Source organism: Corythoichthys intestinalis, chromosome 16, assembly GCF_030265065.1.
Source record: "Corythoichthys intestinalis isolate RoL2023-P3 chromosome 16, ASM3026506v1, whole genome shotgun sequence".
Lineage (NCBI taxonomy): Eukaryota > Metazoa > Chordata > Actinopteri > Syngnathiformes > Syngnathidae > Corythoichthys > Corythoichthys intestinalis.
This window is the reverse complement of record NC_080410.1, coordinates 31477158-31493603: the sequence shown is the minus strand read 5'-3', so window position 1 is coordinate 31493603 and position 16446 is coordinate 31477158. Positions and strand designations below refer to the sequence as shown.

The window sequence follows — 16446 nt, the reverse complement described above, 5'->3', positions numbered from 1 at the left end:
ATGTTGTTGGTTGCACATGTGCGGGTAGATGAAAAAAATATTCGCACTGGCTGAAATTTTAGTCGCAAAATGCGATTTGGTCGCCGTCTGGAGCCCTGTGGCAGTCAATGAGTTAATTCTTTCAGTGCCATTGACAAGGTTAGAGGTGTACAATCTACAGCTCCAGGAACACATGTGCCTTTTTTACCCATCTGCACAAAATTTAAATGAATTTGTCACTAGATACAGTAGATGTCCAATCCATTACCATTAATCCCCGTGAATGAGTTAAGTATTTGGGGCTAAGAAGCCTAAAGCAACTTGAGGGATTCCTAATGTTTTGCTTGTCTTGACTTGGTCTTTCTGAGGATGGAGGATGGCCTGACCAGTCATTTAAAAAATGCCTTAAAGGGACAGACAACGCCTAGTATGAATGATGTTCATGTCAAAGACGGTTGCTAAAAATAAGTTTGCAAATGAAGAATTCCTTAGACCCCTGATGACAGTGAAAATGATGTTTATTACTGACTTCACAATGAAGGTGGGGCAAGTTGGGATACTCGCATTTGATTGGTTTGATAATACCAGCATTGGTTGCAGTGCCCTCTTCCTGAAAATACTGGCTTCTATTGATGTTTCTCCTTATTACAAACATGAAAATTTGCGTGTTTTGAATTAGGAAACCCTGATTAACCCACAGGTCAAATTTTGCCAAGAGTAATGGCTGCAACTCAAAAACCTGGGTTTTCCATGAGAATATTTCCGCTGGGATACATATTTTAAAGGTGTTGTCAGTCCCTTTAAAAATTAGATTTAACAAGGCCAAAGACTCCAATGGGCGAATTGATGAATTGCATGGATTAAAGTGAAAACAAATCATTTAACTGAAACTTTTTAACATTGCCGAGACTAAACATTGGGGGACAATATTGAGGTGCTTCATTCAGTTAATGTAAATCAAACTTTTCATTCATTGGACATTTACAATCAAGTTTTCAGTATTTCAATAACAATACTCAAATAATTTATGTAGTAATTAACAAGAAAAAGTGCTGTTGCAGACCAATTGCCACTTAAGGTTTATAATAAGAGACCCTAATTAATGAAGAGAAATTAGAAGCTACAGCCAAGCAGAGGGAACTAACTGTGCAACAATCCTAATATACAAAAAAACTAGGGCTGTCAAAATTTTCGCGTTAACAGGCGGTAATTAATTTTTTAAATTAATCACGTTAAAATATTTGACGCATTTAACGCACATGCCCCGCTCAAACAGAATAAAATGACAGCACAGTGTAATGTCCACTTGTTACTTGTGTTTTTCGGTGTTTTGTCGCCCTCTGCTGGCGCTTGGGTGCGACTGATTTTATGGGTTTCAGCACCACATGAGCATTGTGTAATTATTGACATCAACAATGGCGAGCTAGTAGTTTAGTTTTTTTTATTGAAAATTTTACAAATTTTATTAAAACGAAAACATTAAGAGGGGTTTTAATATAAAATTTCTATAACTTGTACTAACATTTATCTTTTAAGAACTGCAAGTCTTTCTATCCATGGACCGCTTTAACAGAATGATAATAATGTTAATGCCATCTTGTTGATTTATTGTTATAATAAACAAATACAGTACTTATGTACCATATGTTGAATGTATATATCCGTCTTGTGTCTTATCTTTCCATTCCAATAATAATTTACAGAAAAATACGGCATATTTTATAGATGGTTGGAATTGCGATTAATTACGATTAATTTTTAAGCTGTAATTAACTCAATTAAAATTTTTAATCGTTTGACAGCCCTAGAACATGACAAAAACAATGCTTGCAAAATTGATCATAGGCCAATATTCCCTCATGCATTACCACCCACTAGCACCCCCTGCTGACGGATTTTCGTCACTACGATGGAGAACTTTAATCCATGTAATTTGTCTAAATGGCCAGGTGGGTTGAGTAGTGCCCAAAATTTTACTCAAGTTAGAGTAGCGTGACTTCAAAATAATTTTACTCAAGTAAAAGTAGTCATCCCAAAAATGTACTCAAGTAAAAGTCAAAAGTATTTGGTGAAAAGAATACTCAAGTAATGAGTAACATTATGACTCAAGGGCGTAGGTTTGCATAGGGACGGTAGGGACAAAACACAACTAACTTTTCAGGATGCTCAAATTGTCCACACCAGCTTTTAGGCAACCTAATTTGCGTTAAATAATAACTTCAGTTATATGTCATTTAGATTGGCTTCCCATATGTTTTAATTGTTGTAAATGACCCCACCATTATTGAGCGAATTATTGTCATTATGTTCAGATTTATATGTACCTCCATTCACTTACTGAATGTGCCGGTCCGTTTTTTCCCCCTCAGAAACGTTTATTTGAAGTGTTGATGACTTGACCCCCCCAACAAACACACACGCACACCCACGCACGCACGGACACAAACACATTAGATATCAGGGATTTTTTTCTCCCAGCTACTAGCAGCCACTATAAGAAATGTAAAACGACACCAATGTTGTGGAAGTGGGGAACACACCACTAATTTTGCTACTGAAAGTCTGACCTGCATCAGTTAGCATAACATTAAACTGTTTGAACATGCTAACCTGCAAAACCCGAGTAGGAAGCTGCTTAGCGAGAAGAGTCCTCCTGTGTGTTTTCTACTGTTAACGTTAACTGTGAGAAACATAGTGAACCGAGGTCTACCCTCTTCCTCCCAATTTTTCTTTTTATTTTATTTACGTGGTCTTAAAGCAGCCCACAGGAGCTTTCATTTTTTTGTTGAGTTTGGCTGTGCTTGTGGACAAAAGCAGTAGTATTTTACCTGAAAGACAGCTCCATTTTTATTTTATTTTTTGTTATTCCCTGACAAATAAGTTTTTTCAGTTATATTTAATTTCTTTATTTAGACAATGTTGAGTGGTCTTAAGACAAATGTTTATATTTTTTTAAATTCCTGGATTGTTCAGAGATGATTAACAAGCTTGTACTGTATTTATTTTAGAGCTGTCAAACGATTAAAAATTTTAATCGAGTTAATTACAGCTTAAAAATTAATTAATCGTAATTAGGGCTGTCAAAATTATTGCGTTAACGGGCGTTAATTAATTTTTTAAATTAATCACGTTAAAATATTTGACGCAATTAACGAAGATGTCCCGCTCAGAGAGATTTAAATGACAGTACACAGTGAAACGCTCACTTGTTGTGTTTTATGGAGTTTTGCCGCACTCTGCTGGCGCTTGGGTGCGACTGATTTTATAGGCTTCAGCATCCACGAGCATTGTGTAAGTAATTATTGACATCAACAATGGCGGGCTACTAGTTTATTTTTTGATTGAAAATTTTACAAATTTTATTGAAACGAAAACATTAAGAGGGGTTTTAATATAAAATTTCTCTAACTTGTACTAACATTTTTCTTTTAAGAACTACAAGTCTTTCTATCCATGGATCGCTTTAACAGAATGTTAATAATATTAATGCCATCTTGTTGATTTATTGTTATAATAAACAAATAGTCCTTATGTACCGTATGTTGAATGTATATATCCATTTTGTGTCTTATCTTTCCATTCCAACAATTTACAGAAAAATATGGCATATTTTATTGATTGGTTTGAATTGCGTTTAATTGCGATTAATTACGATTAATTAATTTTTAAGCTGTATTTAACTCGATTAAAAAATTTTAATCGTTTGACAGCCCTAATCGTAATTAATCGCAATTAATCGCAATTCAAACCATCTATAAAATATGCCATATATTTGTGTAAATAATTGATGGAATGGAAAGATAAGACAAGATGGATATATACATTCAACATACGGTACATAAGGACTGTATTTGTTTATTATAACAATAAATCAACAAGATGGCATTAACATTATTAACATTCTGTTAAAGCGATCCATGGATAGAAAGGCTTGTAGTTCTTAAAAGATAAATGTTAGTACAAATTATAGAAATTTTATATTAAAACCCCTCTTAATGTTTTCGTTGTAATAAAATTTGTTAAATTTTCAATCAAAAAACAAACCTTACACCTTACTTACACAATGCTCATGGGTGCTGAAGCCTATAAAATCAGTCGCACCCAAGCGCCAGCAGAGGGCAGCAAAACTCCATAAAACACAATTAACAAGTAGGCATTTCACTGTACTGTCATTTAAATCTGTCTGAGCGGGGCATGTGCATTAATTGCGTCAAATATTTTAACGTGATTAATTTAAAAAATTAATTACCGCCCTTTAACGTGATAATTTTGACAGCCCTAATTTTGTATGTTAATGCAATTTATGTTCAAATGATGCAATTTAAATTTGCCCTTAAAATCCGGACATTTTTTTCTGGAAGTGTTCAAAATGTTTCTTGAGTAGTTTTTGAAAACAGAGGTTTTAATTGAAAAGTGTAGGCTGAACCAATACACATAAAAGTTAGTATAAATAAATACAGTTTTATTTTGCATTGATCATTATGAAATTCCCGTCCCAGCAAAAAGTGTACATGCAGGTTATGCTGTTATATTGTCCCTACCAATGTTGAGACCAAACCTACGCCTTTGTTATGACTGACTTCTTACAATGTCTGATTAAAAAAAAAAAAAAAAAAGTATATATTTTTTCTAAGCACAACTTCATTTATATGAAGTGTTATTATTAAACTGTAAGCCAAAAAAATCCCGAAAAAAATCATTGAATTCTGGCGAGAGAAAAAAAAATCTGCGGAACTGAAACATCATTCTTCCAAAAAGAACGAGTGCCCGCTATTGGAGAAAAATAGTTCCCAGTTTGAATAGTTGAATATTGAATAGTTACTTCATATTTCCTATTATAAAATTAAAAGGATCATATCTCCGATTTCAGTGGTCAGTCGGTGCCAAATAAAAACTGTAGTACGCAGTTGACTGGTAGTTAAAGTAACACTGTGTTTTTTTCACCTTTTCTTACAGATTTCAGCAGTAAAAACCAGGTGTGATTGGTCCAAACCGCTACAGCGCTACTACACTAGATTGAGCAACGTAACTCTCAACGGCACCGTGAGTAGATCTCCAGTTCTTTTTGTATTCTGAGTACTACTGCATGCTGTTTACTGCCAAAGGTGTGTAACATTTGCTTGTATGTTTACAGGAGGGCAGTAGCGCCCAGTGGGAGTTGATCCGCAGTGAAACCAAAATGCACCTGGAGCGGCTGCACCTGTTGGTGGCCGGAGCCACATAAAGAAAGCGACATCTGCTTCTTTTCTACCGCTGTATTTATTTTATTTATTGAATATTTAATATTTATTCCACATTTTTTGAGAATAAAAAGTTTTTTTTACATGGACTTTTGGCTGTCACTTCCAGTGTTGCATGAGTTAGCATGTGTTAGCTAGGTATTTGGAACCTTTTTTTTTTTACCTAGCAGATGATTGCACCTGTCTTGTAGCATTTTATGGTGCATTCGAGGAAGGTGGGAAGTCAGACTAATGCTGCATTTGAGGAAGGTGGGAAATCGGATTTTTCCAACCTCCGACCAGGAAAAATGTAATTGGAGCGCCACTCGAACTGGGAGGTCTTAGTTGCGAAGTCGAAAAAAAAACGCACCCAGACTTCATGAGCTGCTTCAATCTGATATGACTCGACAAAATGGCGCTTAGGCATAAGCGGATTTTAAGGGGGGGGCCAGGCCCCCCTAGTGGCCGAAAAGTTTCATTGCATGTAATTCACTTTCCTATATATATATAAAAGTTGTAAAGCAAAAAAACTGCAACAAAAATGAATGAAATGAACATATAAAAGTTGTAAAGCAAAAAAACTGCAACAAAAATGAATGAAATGAACAAAAAAAAATTTTTTTATAATGGGTCAAAATTATTTTTCGAGCACTTTAGACAGTCATTTGCTTTGCATATAATTTAAAATACATACAGTGCCCTCCATAATTATTGGCACCCCTGAAAAACATGTGTTTTTTAGCTTCTAATGTTTTTTTAAAAAAATTCAAATAATATGGGACATTAATGGAAAAAAAGAGAAAAATCCAACCTTCAATACAAGTGCATTCATTCAGTGGGGGAAAAAATCCCACATAAAGAAAAAATTATTTGACATCAAATAATGTGTGTCACAATTATTAGCACCACTGGTTTTAATACTTTGTACAACCCCCTTTTGCCAACAAAACAACGTCTGGGGACTGAGATGGCCATAGGAGGAGCTTGATTTTGTGTCTGGTGAATCATTTCTGTGTAGATTTGGCCATATGTTTAGGAGCATTGTCTTGCTGAAAGACCCAGTGACGACCCATCTTCAGCTTTCGGGCAGAGGGCAACAGATTTTGATTTAAAATGTCCTGGCATTTCAAAGCATTCATGATGCCATGCACCCTATCAAGGTTCCCAGGGCCTCTGGAAGCGAAACAGCCCCGCAGCATCACTAACCCACCCCCATACTTCACAGTGGGTATGAGGTGCTTTTCAGCATGCGCATCTTTCATGGCACGCCAGACCCACTTAGAGTGTTTATTGCCAAAAAGCTCATCTGACCAAAGCACACGGTCCCAGTTGAAGCCTGGGACCGTGTGTATTTTTCCTGCGGCCGTGGCGCAGTTGGTAGCTGGAGCTGTCCTTGGACTGAAGGGTCAGTGGTTCAATTCCCGGCTACGACTGCCCACTGTCGAAGTGCCCTTGGGCAAGGCTCTGAACCCTGATTTGCCTCCAATGGGTTGACAGCGCCTTGCATGGCAGCAGCCCCATTGGTGTGTGAATGTGTGCGTGAATGGGTAAATGTGTGCTATTGTAAAGCACTTTGGGCATGGTAACCATGCAGATAAATGCGCTATATAAGTACTGACCATATTTTGTCATCACAGAGAACAGCATGTCCTCACGCAAAGTCAGTAAAAATCATATTGTGTTTTGTGAAGTTGTGTTGAATAACTAAATTTAATAATAAATAGATACAGATAAATAACTTTTTATAATCGTGTAATTTAAGTTTTACCATGATGGTCTGCTTTTCGACGGGCAGCACCATTTTGTAGAGTCACGTCAGATTGAAGCAATTTTCCATCCCAGTTCCTACCTTTCTCGAATGCAGTATTAGGCAAGGACATGTAAGACATTTGCTGGGTGATTACGTCATTGGGGCGGAGCTAGGCACAGGTTTGGACATAATTTTTGGGAAAGAATCCTCGACGGTTGCCCAGGATGCCCTCATACCAGCCGTTGTCATGGCGATGAATTACATAAATGACGTCGCCCGCCATCAGGGACAGGTCGTCCGGCTTCGCTGCCTCGTAGTCATACAGCGCCACCACTGAAGAAGTGAGAGACAACATTAAATCTCCGTCTTTTTTTAGAGATTCGATCAAAATCACAAACCAAAATGACAGTTGTTGACATTAATATATTGATCAACTTCAAATGAAGTCACTACCTTTCTCCAGGTAATTAGGGGGGGCGCCACGGAGCTCCTCTGCTGCTAAAACATCACTAGCAGCCTGGTCATCCAACGGTGGGGGTGGAGGAGGAGGCGGAGGGAGGGACGGGAGCTCCAGATCTAACAGAACAGCACATGCGCAGATGAATAATGTCTGGGATAAGGACAGAGATGGTGGACTTGAACCCACACAACACCTCCCTCACTAATAGCTAGGAGAACCAAATGCTGGAAAAATCCAGCAGTCACTTTTTTTTAAATCATTCTGTTAGGGAGGTTAACAGATTATTTGATTTAGGAAATACTGTATACCACAATAGCACCATTAAAAAGAGTCGTTGCATTTAAATGAGAACCAAAACAGCAAACGTGAAAAACAAGACCCCAAAAATGAGAATTTAAGCACAAAACCTAAAAAAAACATGGTGAAAATAAGTCCTCAAACACGACACCCCCCCAAAAAAGTGAGACCTCAAAAATGAGAGTTATGAAAACAGTATTCAAAAAGAAGACCCAAAAACAAGACCTGAAAAATGATAATGTCCACTTGTAAATGTATTACATTACGATAGCACCACTATGTTCTTAGGTAGTATAGGTGTTTAATGAAGTGTTTTTTGTTGTTGTTTGCTCTTCTCTTCTGTCTGCCTCATTTTTCACTGTCCCCCCAAAACCCCTTCCTGTCTGCTGCTTTCTCCTAATAAACAATATGAACAACCACAATGGAACAATATCAAATTCCCATGTGGCACATTAAAACTGCTCAGTCAATAAGGACACTCAGATTCCCATTCTTTGTGTTGAAGCAGCTGAACAGGACAGGTTAAAAAAAAAAAAAAGTATATATATATATATATATATATATATATATATATATATATATATATATATATATATATAGGGCTGTCAAAATTAACGCGTTAACGGGCAGTAATTAATTTTCAAAATTCATCACGTTAAAATATTTAACGCAATTAACGCATGCGCGGAACGAACCACTCAAGCATTGACGCGAAAAGACTGCAATGGCACCGTTTGAAGTATATTGAGAGCTAAGCAAGTGGACTGGATGCAAGTGTTACCGGCACCCCCAAGGGGCCGCTGTTATTTTCAATGTGACCGGCATTGTCAGATTGAGCAGTGAGGAAGAAAGTGGTCGAGCGAGTCAGAGAGAGGGAGCGAGAGAGTAGACAGTAGTCCCCCACATGCTTTTGTATTGTTAATAAAAGTACCCACAAAAAGTCATCCAACGCCTTTCGGTACTTATATGCACGCTGCCGCCTTCCTAAGGAGGAAGTCGGACGAACCGAGCCAACCAACGACAAAGAGCCAACCTGGATCGCCCGTCCACTCCTCACTATGGAGAGGAGTTGAAAGCACCGCCAATTACCCAAAGGCTCGAATAGGTAATACAGACATTCTTTGGTAGCATTTCAAACACAAAAGTTATTATTATTGTGGTGCGTGAAATGGGGAAGAATGATTGGAGATGATCTTTATCTTAACACAAAGTATTGTATATAACGCAGAGAAGATATGTCATTTGTAGCCATCATTGTGACTCATGGTTGCCCAAATTCCCATCATGCATTTGGCCAATTAAGAACATTTAGGTCGTTACAGTATCATTTAGTGAAAGCACAACAAAAATAATATTCCTATCTCTCAAAAAAAATAATGTTCACAAAAAGAAAAGCGCTCAATGCAAAGAGAACTGGCATTGTACACACATTTATCTTTTAATTACTATAACTTGTACTCACATTTATCTTTTGAGAATTACAAGTCTTTCTATCCGTGGATCCCTTTCACAGAAAGAATGTTAATGTTAATGCCGTCTTGTGGATTTATTGTTATAATAAACAAATACAGTACGAATGTAAAGTATGTTGAATGTACTGCATATATCTGTCTTGTCTTATCTTTCCATTCCAACAATAATTTACAGAAAAATATGGCATATTTTAGAGATGGTTTGAAGTGCGACGAATTGCGATTAATTACGATTAATTTTTAAGCTGCAATTAACTCGATTAAAAATTTTAATCGTTTGACAGCCCTAATATATATATATATATATATATATGTATATATATATATTTTTTTTTTTAAATAGACACCTAACAAACGAGACCTTGAGTACTCGAATGAGTACTCGAAAATACCCCAAAAATGGGACCTAATCAATCAATATACTTATATATATATATAAATGGAACTTTGTCTGTGTGTGTGTTCATTCCCTATGGACTCCGAAATGGCTGGGCAGATTTTGACAAAATTTTACACAGTTGTACTTTATGTTTCTGGGAGTGTTGGGTTTGATCACTGTAGGGCTCCATTTAGTGCGGACAATTAATCCAAAACTTTAAAAATTACCGTTGAAAATCCCAGATTGTGGAGGCAACAGTGCCATCTTTTGGGCAAAACACGTGTCTCTTGCGATTGCAAAGTTGCAGTTGGCTTTCAAACTTTACGGTTTCATGCAAGGACGTAGGTTTGCGTAGGGACGGTAGGGACATAACACTACCAACTTTTCAGGGTTGTCCCCCACCAATTTTTAAGTAACCTCATTTGCGTTGATAATGACTTCATTTATATGGGTAATTTAGAATGTCTTCCCATATGTTGTAAGGATAGAATTGACCCTACCATTACTAAATGAATTATTTTCATTATGTTCAGACTTACAGTACATTTACATCTTTTGACTTCCCTTCAAACGCACGTTTGATTGGCTGATGACTTGACCCCATCAACAAAAGCACTCACAGCCCTGAAAGAAATACAACATGTCGACAACAATGCCGCCTCCTCTGCCCCTTTCGAGGTTTTTTTCGACCAGCAGCAGCATCGCTGTTGTGTAGGTGGGGAACACACCACTAATTTTGCTCTTGTAAGTCGGACCTCAGAGTTAGCATAGCATTAAACTGTGTAAATTTGCTAACCTGAAAACTTGAATAGGAAGCTGCTTAGAGAGACGTTTCCTCCTGTATGTGTTTTCTACTGCTAACTTAGTTAGACTTACTAAACTTTTATTTTTGTTATTCCCTAAGACATTTTTTCTGTTATATTTAATTTCTTTATTTAGACAATTTTGAGTGTTCTTAACACAAATGTTAATTTTTTGCATTCCTGGATAGTTGAGATTATTAACAAATGTATGTTAATATAATTTATGTTCAAATATTGCATTTTAAATTCGCTAATAAAATCCAGACATTTATTCTGGAATTTTTAAAAATGTTTCTTAGGTAGTTTTTGAAAACAAAGGTTTGAATCGAATGGTGTATCACCTGAACCAATACACTTGACAGTTAGTATAGGTCAATACAGATTTAAAGATTTGCATTAATCATTCAGCCTATCAATTAATTAGGTTCATATTCGTGAGAAATGTAGCCTCCGTTCAACCAATCTGTTTGGTCTTATTAATGTCCCGTCCCCAGCAAAAAGTCACCATGTAGGTTATGCTGTTATATCGTCCTGCCAATCTTGAGACCAAACCTACGCCCTTGGTTTCATGTGCAAATATAAATGTGCTGTGATGATACATTGTGGCTTTACGTACACCACAACAAGATGCCGGATTAAAAAAAAAAAATTCACAATTTCCCGGAATATTCAATTTAGCTGGATATTCATACTGTAGCGACTGTTATTTACTATGTGTTACGCCCACAGTGGTTCATGGGTAGTTGTGACACCCATGACTGAGAGCGGTGGTTGCTGTTGTTATATTCTGGTATTTTCGGTTCAGTAGAGGCGCCGTCCCTTGGGATTGTGCGGTGTATGGGACACAAGAGCAACAAGTGTGAAACATAAAAAATGTCTCTCCTCCACGTCATGTGCAACAATACTGTTCACAGTGATGGGAAAGCTATTGTGCATTAACCTCTTTATGGTGTTATTTTACTATTACTTAGGGCTGTCAAAATTATTGCGTTAACCGGCGGTAATTATTTTTTCAATTAATCACGTTAAAATGTTTGACGCAATTAACGCACATGCCCCGCTCAGATTAAAATGACAGCACAGTGTCAAGTGCACTTGTTACTTCTGTTTATTGGAGTTGTGTCGCCCTCTGCTGGCGCTTGGGTCCGACTGATTTTATGGGTTTCAGCACCATGAGAATTGTGTAATTATTGACATCAACAATGGCGAGCTACTAGTTTATTTTTTGATTGAAAATTTTACAAATTTTATTAAAACGAAAATATTAAGAGGGGTTTTAATATAAAATTTCTATAACTTGTACTAACATTTATCTTTTAAGAACTACAAGTCTTTCTATCCATGGATCGCTTTAACACAATGTTAATAATGTTAATGCCATCTTGTTGATTTATTGTTACAATAAACAAATACAGTACTTTGTACAGTATGTTGAATGTATATATATATCCGTCTTGTGTCTTATCGTTCCATTCAAACAATAATTTACAGCAAGGCCAGCCCAGGCCATTTGGGGGCCCTAAGCAAAATAATGCCAAGGGGCCCATATTTTTGGCCCAACGTTTCGTCACAGTGTACTGTGAAACCCATACATGCAATCCAACCCATACGCCCATATTTTGTATATTAATCAGATTTTTCGTTTCTCTGCTCCAGAAGGATAAATTCTCTTCGACATATTCGTGTATCTATTTTCCAAGCAAGTTTGAGCACACATCATCGCGAAGCAGGTTCAACGTCACTCCCCAGGTTGTCAGATTGTAATGACAAGAAAATGGAAATTTGCATAGATAAACGTAGAGCAGGGCGGTAAACCGAAAATTTACCGTTACCGAAATTCTTCACGATGACCGACGTAATTTTGACCATGTCGGTAAATTCGGTAATTTAATAAAAGAAGAAAATATAGTCTTTTCATCCCGCTTTGACTCTGTGTTGTTCGGCTATGTTCATTCCCCTTTAAGAAAGCAGACAGTGCGCTTACGTTTGGAGTCACATGGTTTTCAGGAAGCCAATCAAACAGAAGCCCGCTAGGCTAACGCTAGCAGCTAACGCTAGCGGCTAACGCTACAAGTAAACGGGATGAAGTCGGGCTTAAGTTAGCTTCGCCAAACTTTCACCCGACATTAAGTAAACTCTTGACGGGTTCCAGATAGGGATGGAAAAACCGAGGCTTTCTGAAACAATGAACCACTTTTAAGACAATTGCCCTAAATTGAATCACTGTTTGACACACTGCAAGAGCCCCATCTACTGGATAAACAGTGCACGCTTCTTTTTAAAAGTAAAGTTGACAAATTGCCTCAGCATTACATATCTTCAATAGAATTAAGTGGATGTCGTCTATTTCAACCAGGAGATCGTGTCGTTATTAAGTGTGATTTACACAATTAAAGTTGACCTCTTTAAGCCTGTGTCATTGCTTTTGTCTGTGAAGATGTGTTCAAAGCAGTATTTGTAATACACGACAGTGCTAGTCTTGTAAGTGGCTCGTCCTAGATGACGGGGAGTAACTATGTATTGTTTATTTTTTTTTGTAAAAATTACAGTAGAGTAAGCACAGTGCTTGGGAACAGAAATATTATTTATTGCATACTGTAAGGATTTCCAAAATCATAAGATGTAAATAATTGAGCCGAATAAAAGAAAGGAAAGGTTTGTGAAACATTTTATTTTTTAAATTAAGTATAATTTCTGGGGGGCGGGTGGATGTGTCGTATTTGTATCTATTCTAAATATCTAAACGTATGCCACTATCTAGTGTATAACAATGCGGAATGAATTTAATGAAATTCAAGTGATATTTTTCAAGTCATACAAGCTGTTATAAATGTTCACACAAGAATTCTTATTGTTTACAAGATTTTTTTTAATACCTAATGTTTAGACTGCATGTGCAATTGTTAAATTGAAAGCTGGTAAATAAATTTAATGAGAAACTGTTAATTTGTATTCCATGCATTGATTCAAATTTTCAAATTATATAACAGTTTGCTTGGGCGAATTTATCGTCATTTATCGTTATCGAGGTAAATCTGCTCAATTTATCGTGATACATACTAAAGGCCATATCGCCCAGCCCTAGATAAACGGCAATACGCGCCACATTATTCACGATGCTCTATTAACAACGTATAAAATGAGGTTGCCAGATTGGGGGCCCCCTAGTGGTCAGGGGCCCTAAGCAGCTGCATAGTCTGCGTATAGGCTGGGCCGGCCTTGATTTACAGAAAAATGTGACATATTTTATAGATGGTTTGAATTGCAATTAATTACGATTAATTAATATTTAAGCTGTGATTAACTCGATTAAAAAATTTAATCGTTTGACAGCCCTACTATTACTACATTACAGCTGCATCGCTAAGGAATTTATGTTTTCTCTGCCATTTGGTTGAGTTGTGTTCACATTACACAAACCGGAGCAACGCCAGACCATACTGCTAGTCCTTATATAAATGAGACCTAAAAAATGAGAACTCAAAAAACGAAACCCAATAGAGACCTCAAAAACAATGCCTATAAACATAGACCTTAAAAAGGAGCCCGATAAAAGATCTTAAAAAGGATACCCCAAAAACAACACCTCACAAACAATGGGGGTCCTCTGGTCGCAGTCGTATATCACATTGTCAGTGAGTATAATGAGTTAGGAGCTTCAGCTGAATCTTACCCAGATGCTGGAGACGAGCAGGTAGGCTGAGCCGATGTGAGGAAGGGGACGAAGACCAAGAAGAGGCGGGCGCAAGCTGAGAGGGTGCATGCGGCGGAGGGTAAGAGGGGGGCGGGGGGATCATCACTGACACACACAAAAGCAGGCAGACAGGAAGGCGTTGTCACACCTGGAAGACCATGGCCACGCCTACATCCGCAAAGCTTACGTGATTGGACAGCGGGCAGGAAAAGCGAGCGAGTCGGACGGCGGCGGGAGGCGGGCCCCGAACGGACCCTCAGCGACACGGAGCGAGCGGCGGGGGGCCGGACCGCGCCCACGCCACTCCCTCGGGTCGGGAGGGGAGCTGCCATCAGGTAAAAAGAAGAAAGAAGAGGATACAGACTTGCTGCAATGCATGATGGGATATATTTGAGATTCAATGCATTGTGCGAAATGTTTCTCCCCAACAGCACAACCAAATGGCTGATGACACAGGCCGTGTGTGCGCGTGTACTACCGTCTACTTCCTGGGTCATCGGGGGCGGAGCCGGAAGCTCTGGCTCCTCATTGGATGGCAGACAAAAGGCATGGTCAGGGAGTGGAGGGGATGGCGGTGGAAGGCTGCTCTCCTCCAGCACTGAGGGAAATTAAATAACCATAATCTTCATCATCATAGTCCTCATCTGTGTCATTCATTATAATCATTTTCATCATTATTAGAGTTGCTATTAATTCACTGGTTTCCATTAACAGTGATAGACTTTTTCCACAACACTATACAATATGGTAATATTATAAAAATAAAAATCCTCAATACAAACAAGCACTAGGGTGCCCCAGCAAACTACAGGCTGAAGGCTATGCACACATGCATTCTACTGGCTAACTCGTAACCTAGGCAGGCACCAATAAGTCCGCAATTAATTAATCAACCGTGATTAAAAATAAATAAATGAATTAAAAAATCAGGCTCCAAGGATCAATAGATAGCGGCTTATGTTCCATGGCTTCCATCGGTTCAGTGATGGAAGAGTAGGACTTCAGTTAGTGTCCTTAAGAACAACAACCTGACAGGCCTTGTCAGGCCTTTAGCCTGTAAATAAACAAAAACATGCTGTTCAATCACTGTCAGCCCTCTCAGCCAAAATTGATCGGACGTCTATCACCAATAATTGCAGCCAAAGTTAATTCAGAGGTGTCAAACTCTTTGTCTCCTTTGGAGATGTCTGTTAATTTGAGGTAGTACGATTAATCGACTTTTTTTTTATTAAATTAAAAAAGAAGAAGAGTGAAAACAGGAAATATTTTCTTGTTTCAAAATATTTTGCAATTTTGCGTTTTTTTTTTTAATGTAAAAAAGGAGAGACCAGGAAGTATTACTTTTGTTATTGCTGTAACTTTTCCTTCATTCGTTTCTCACTTTTATTTTTGTCAATAAAAACAGGGACGAAAAACAAACTGTAAATATTCTTTTTTGTTTGTTTAAAAAATGTTTTAATTTAAAAAAAGTAAACATTGTCTTTTTTTTAAAATAAATAATTATGAAATATTCTCTGATCTAAAAGTGCCCATTCATGTCTGCAGAAATATTATTTAAATTTTATTTCAGCAAGAAAGGGATTTTAATCGACTTTACAACGCAAAATGACATGGCGGGCCAGATTTGGATCCTCGGGCGGTGAGTTTGACAGCCAATGAGTTAATTGTATGACTCATTTTGGCTATTCACGCCCCTGAAATGTCTGTGCTCACGTCTGATCATAATTGTCACCGTCGTCTTCACACTCTCACCTGTCTCCAGACATGGGGGCGGAGTCAGTGGTAGAAAAAGATCAATGGGCGGAGTCTCTGGAGGAGAAAGGGGTGGAGCCAGGGTAATCTCTTCATCAATTAGCGAAGAGTCCGGTGGAGGTGGCGGGATTTCCTCGAGGGGCGGAGCCAGGACATGATTGTCAAGCGGAACCTGAGGGATGGTGGGTGGCGCCACAGGTTTCCCAAAAGTCGAGCTTGGACAAACAACGACATTCATGATGGAACACGACATATTAGCGACTGGCTTGTAAGTACAGTGCTGGCCAAAAGTATTGGCATCCCTGCAATACAGTAAGATAATGCTCAGTTTCTCCCAGAAATGGCTGCAATTACAAATGCTTTGGTAAAAATATCTTTATTTATTTTGCTTGCCATGAAAGAACATAAAACAGAATGAAAAAAATATTAAATCATTATAATTTTACACAAAATTCCCAAAAGGGGCCGGACAAAAGTATTGGCACCCTCAGTCTAATACTTGGTAGCACAACCTTTGGACAAAATAACTGCAAACAACCGCTTCCGGTATCCATCAATGAGATTCATACAATGCTCTGATGGAATTTTAGACCATTCTTCTTTGGCCAACTGCTCAAGGTCTCTGAGATTTGAAGGGTGCC

At 37.9% G+C, this 16446-nt stretch overlaps 1 protein-coding gene across 4 annotated transcripts in view; it reads right to left on the bottom strand.

The window, feature by feature from the left end:
- abi3a (ABI family, member 3a) overlaps nt 1-16446 on the bottom strand; it is a 36791-nt gene that overhangs the window by 12288 nt on the left and 8057 nt on the right. For 2 of the 4 annotated variants that reach the window (XR_009060867.1, XM_057817444.1), the window contains exons 6-11: nt 15806-16020; nt 14532-14651; nt 14241-14378; nt 14033-14158; nt 7402-7524; nt 7185-7281 (exon numbers count right to left, since the gene is read on the bottom strand). Coding sequence is in view for 2 of the 4 variants with exons in the window: in XM_057817444.1 (XP_057673427.1) it covers nt 7185-7281; nt 7402-7524; nt 14033-14158; nt 14241-14378; nt 14532-14651; nt 15806-16020 (819 nt within the window). In the remaining 2 variants the exon portion in view is untranslated. Of the gene's footprint in view, nt 1-7184; nt 7282-7401; nt 7525-14032; nt 14159-14201; nt 14379-14531; nt 14652-15805; nt 16021-16446 lie in introns of those variants that run through there. The other 2 variants (XR_009060868.1, XM_057817445.1) reach the window with 2 other exon arrangements.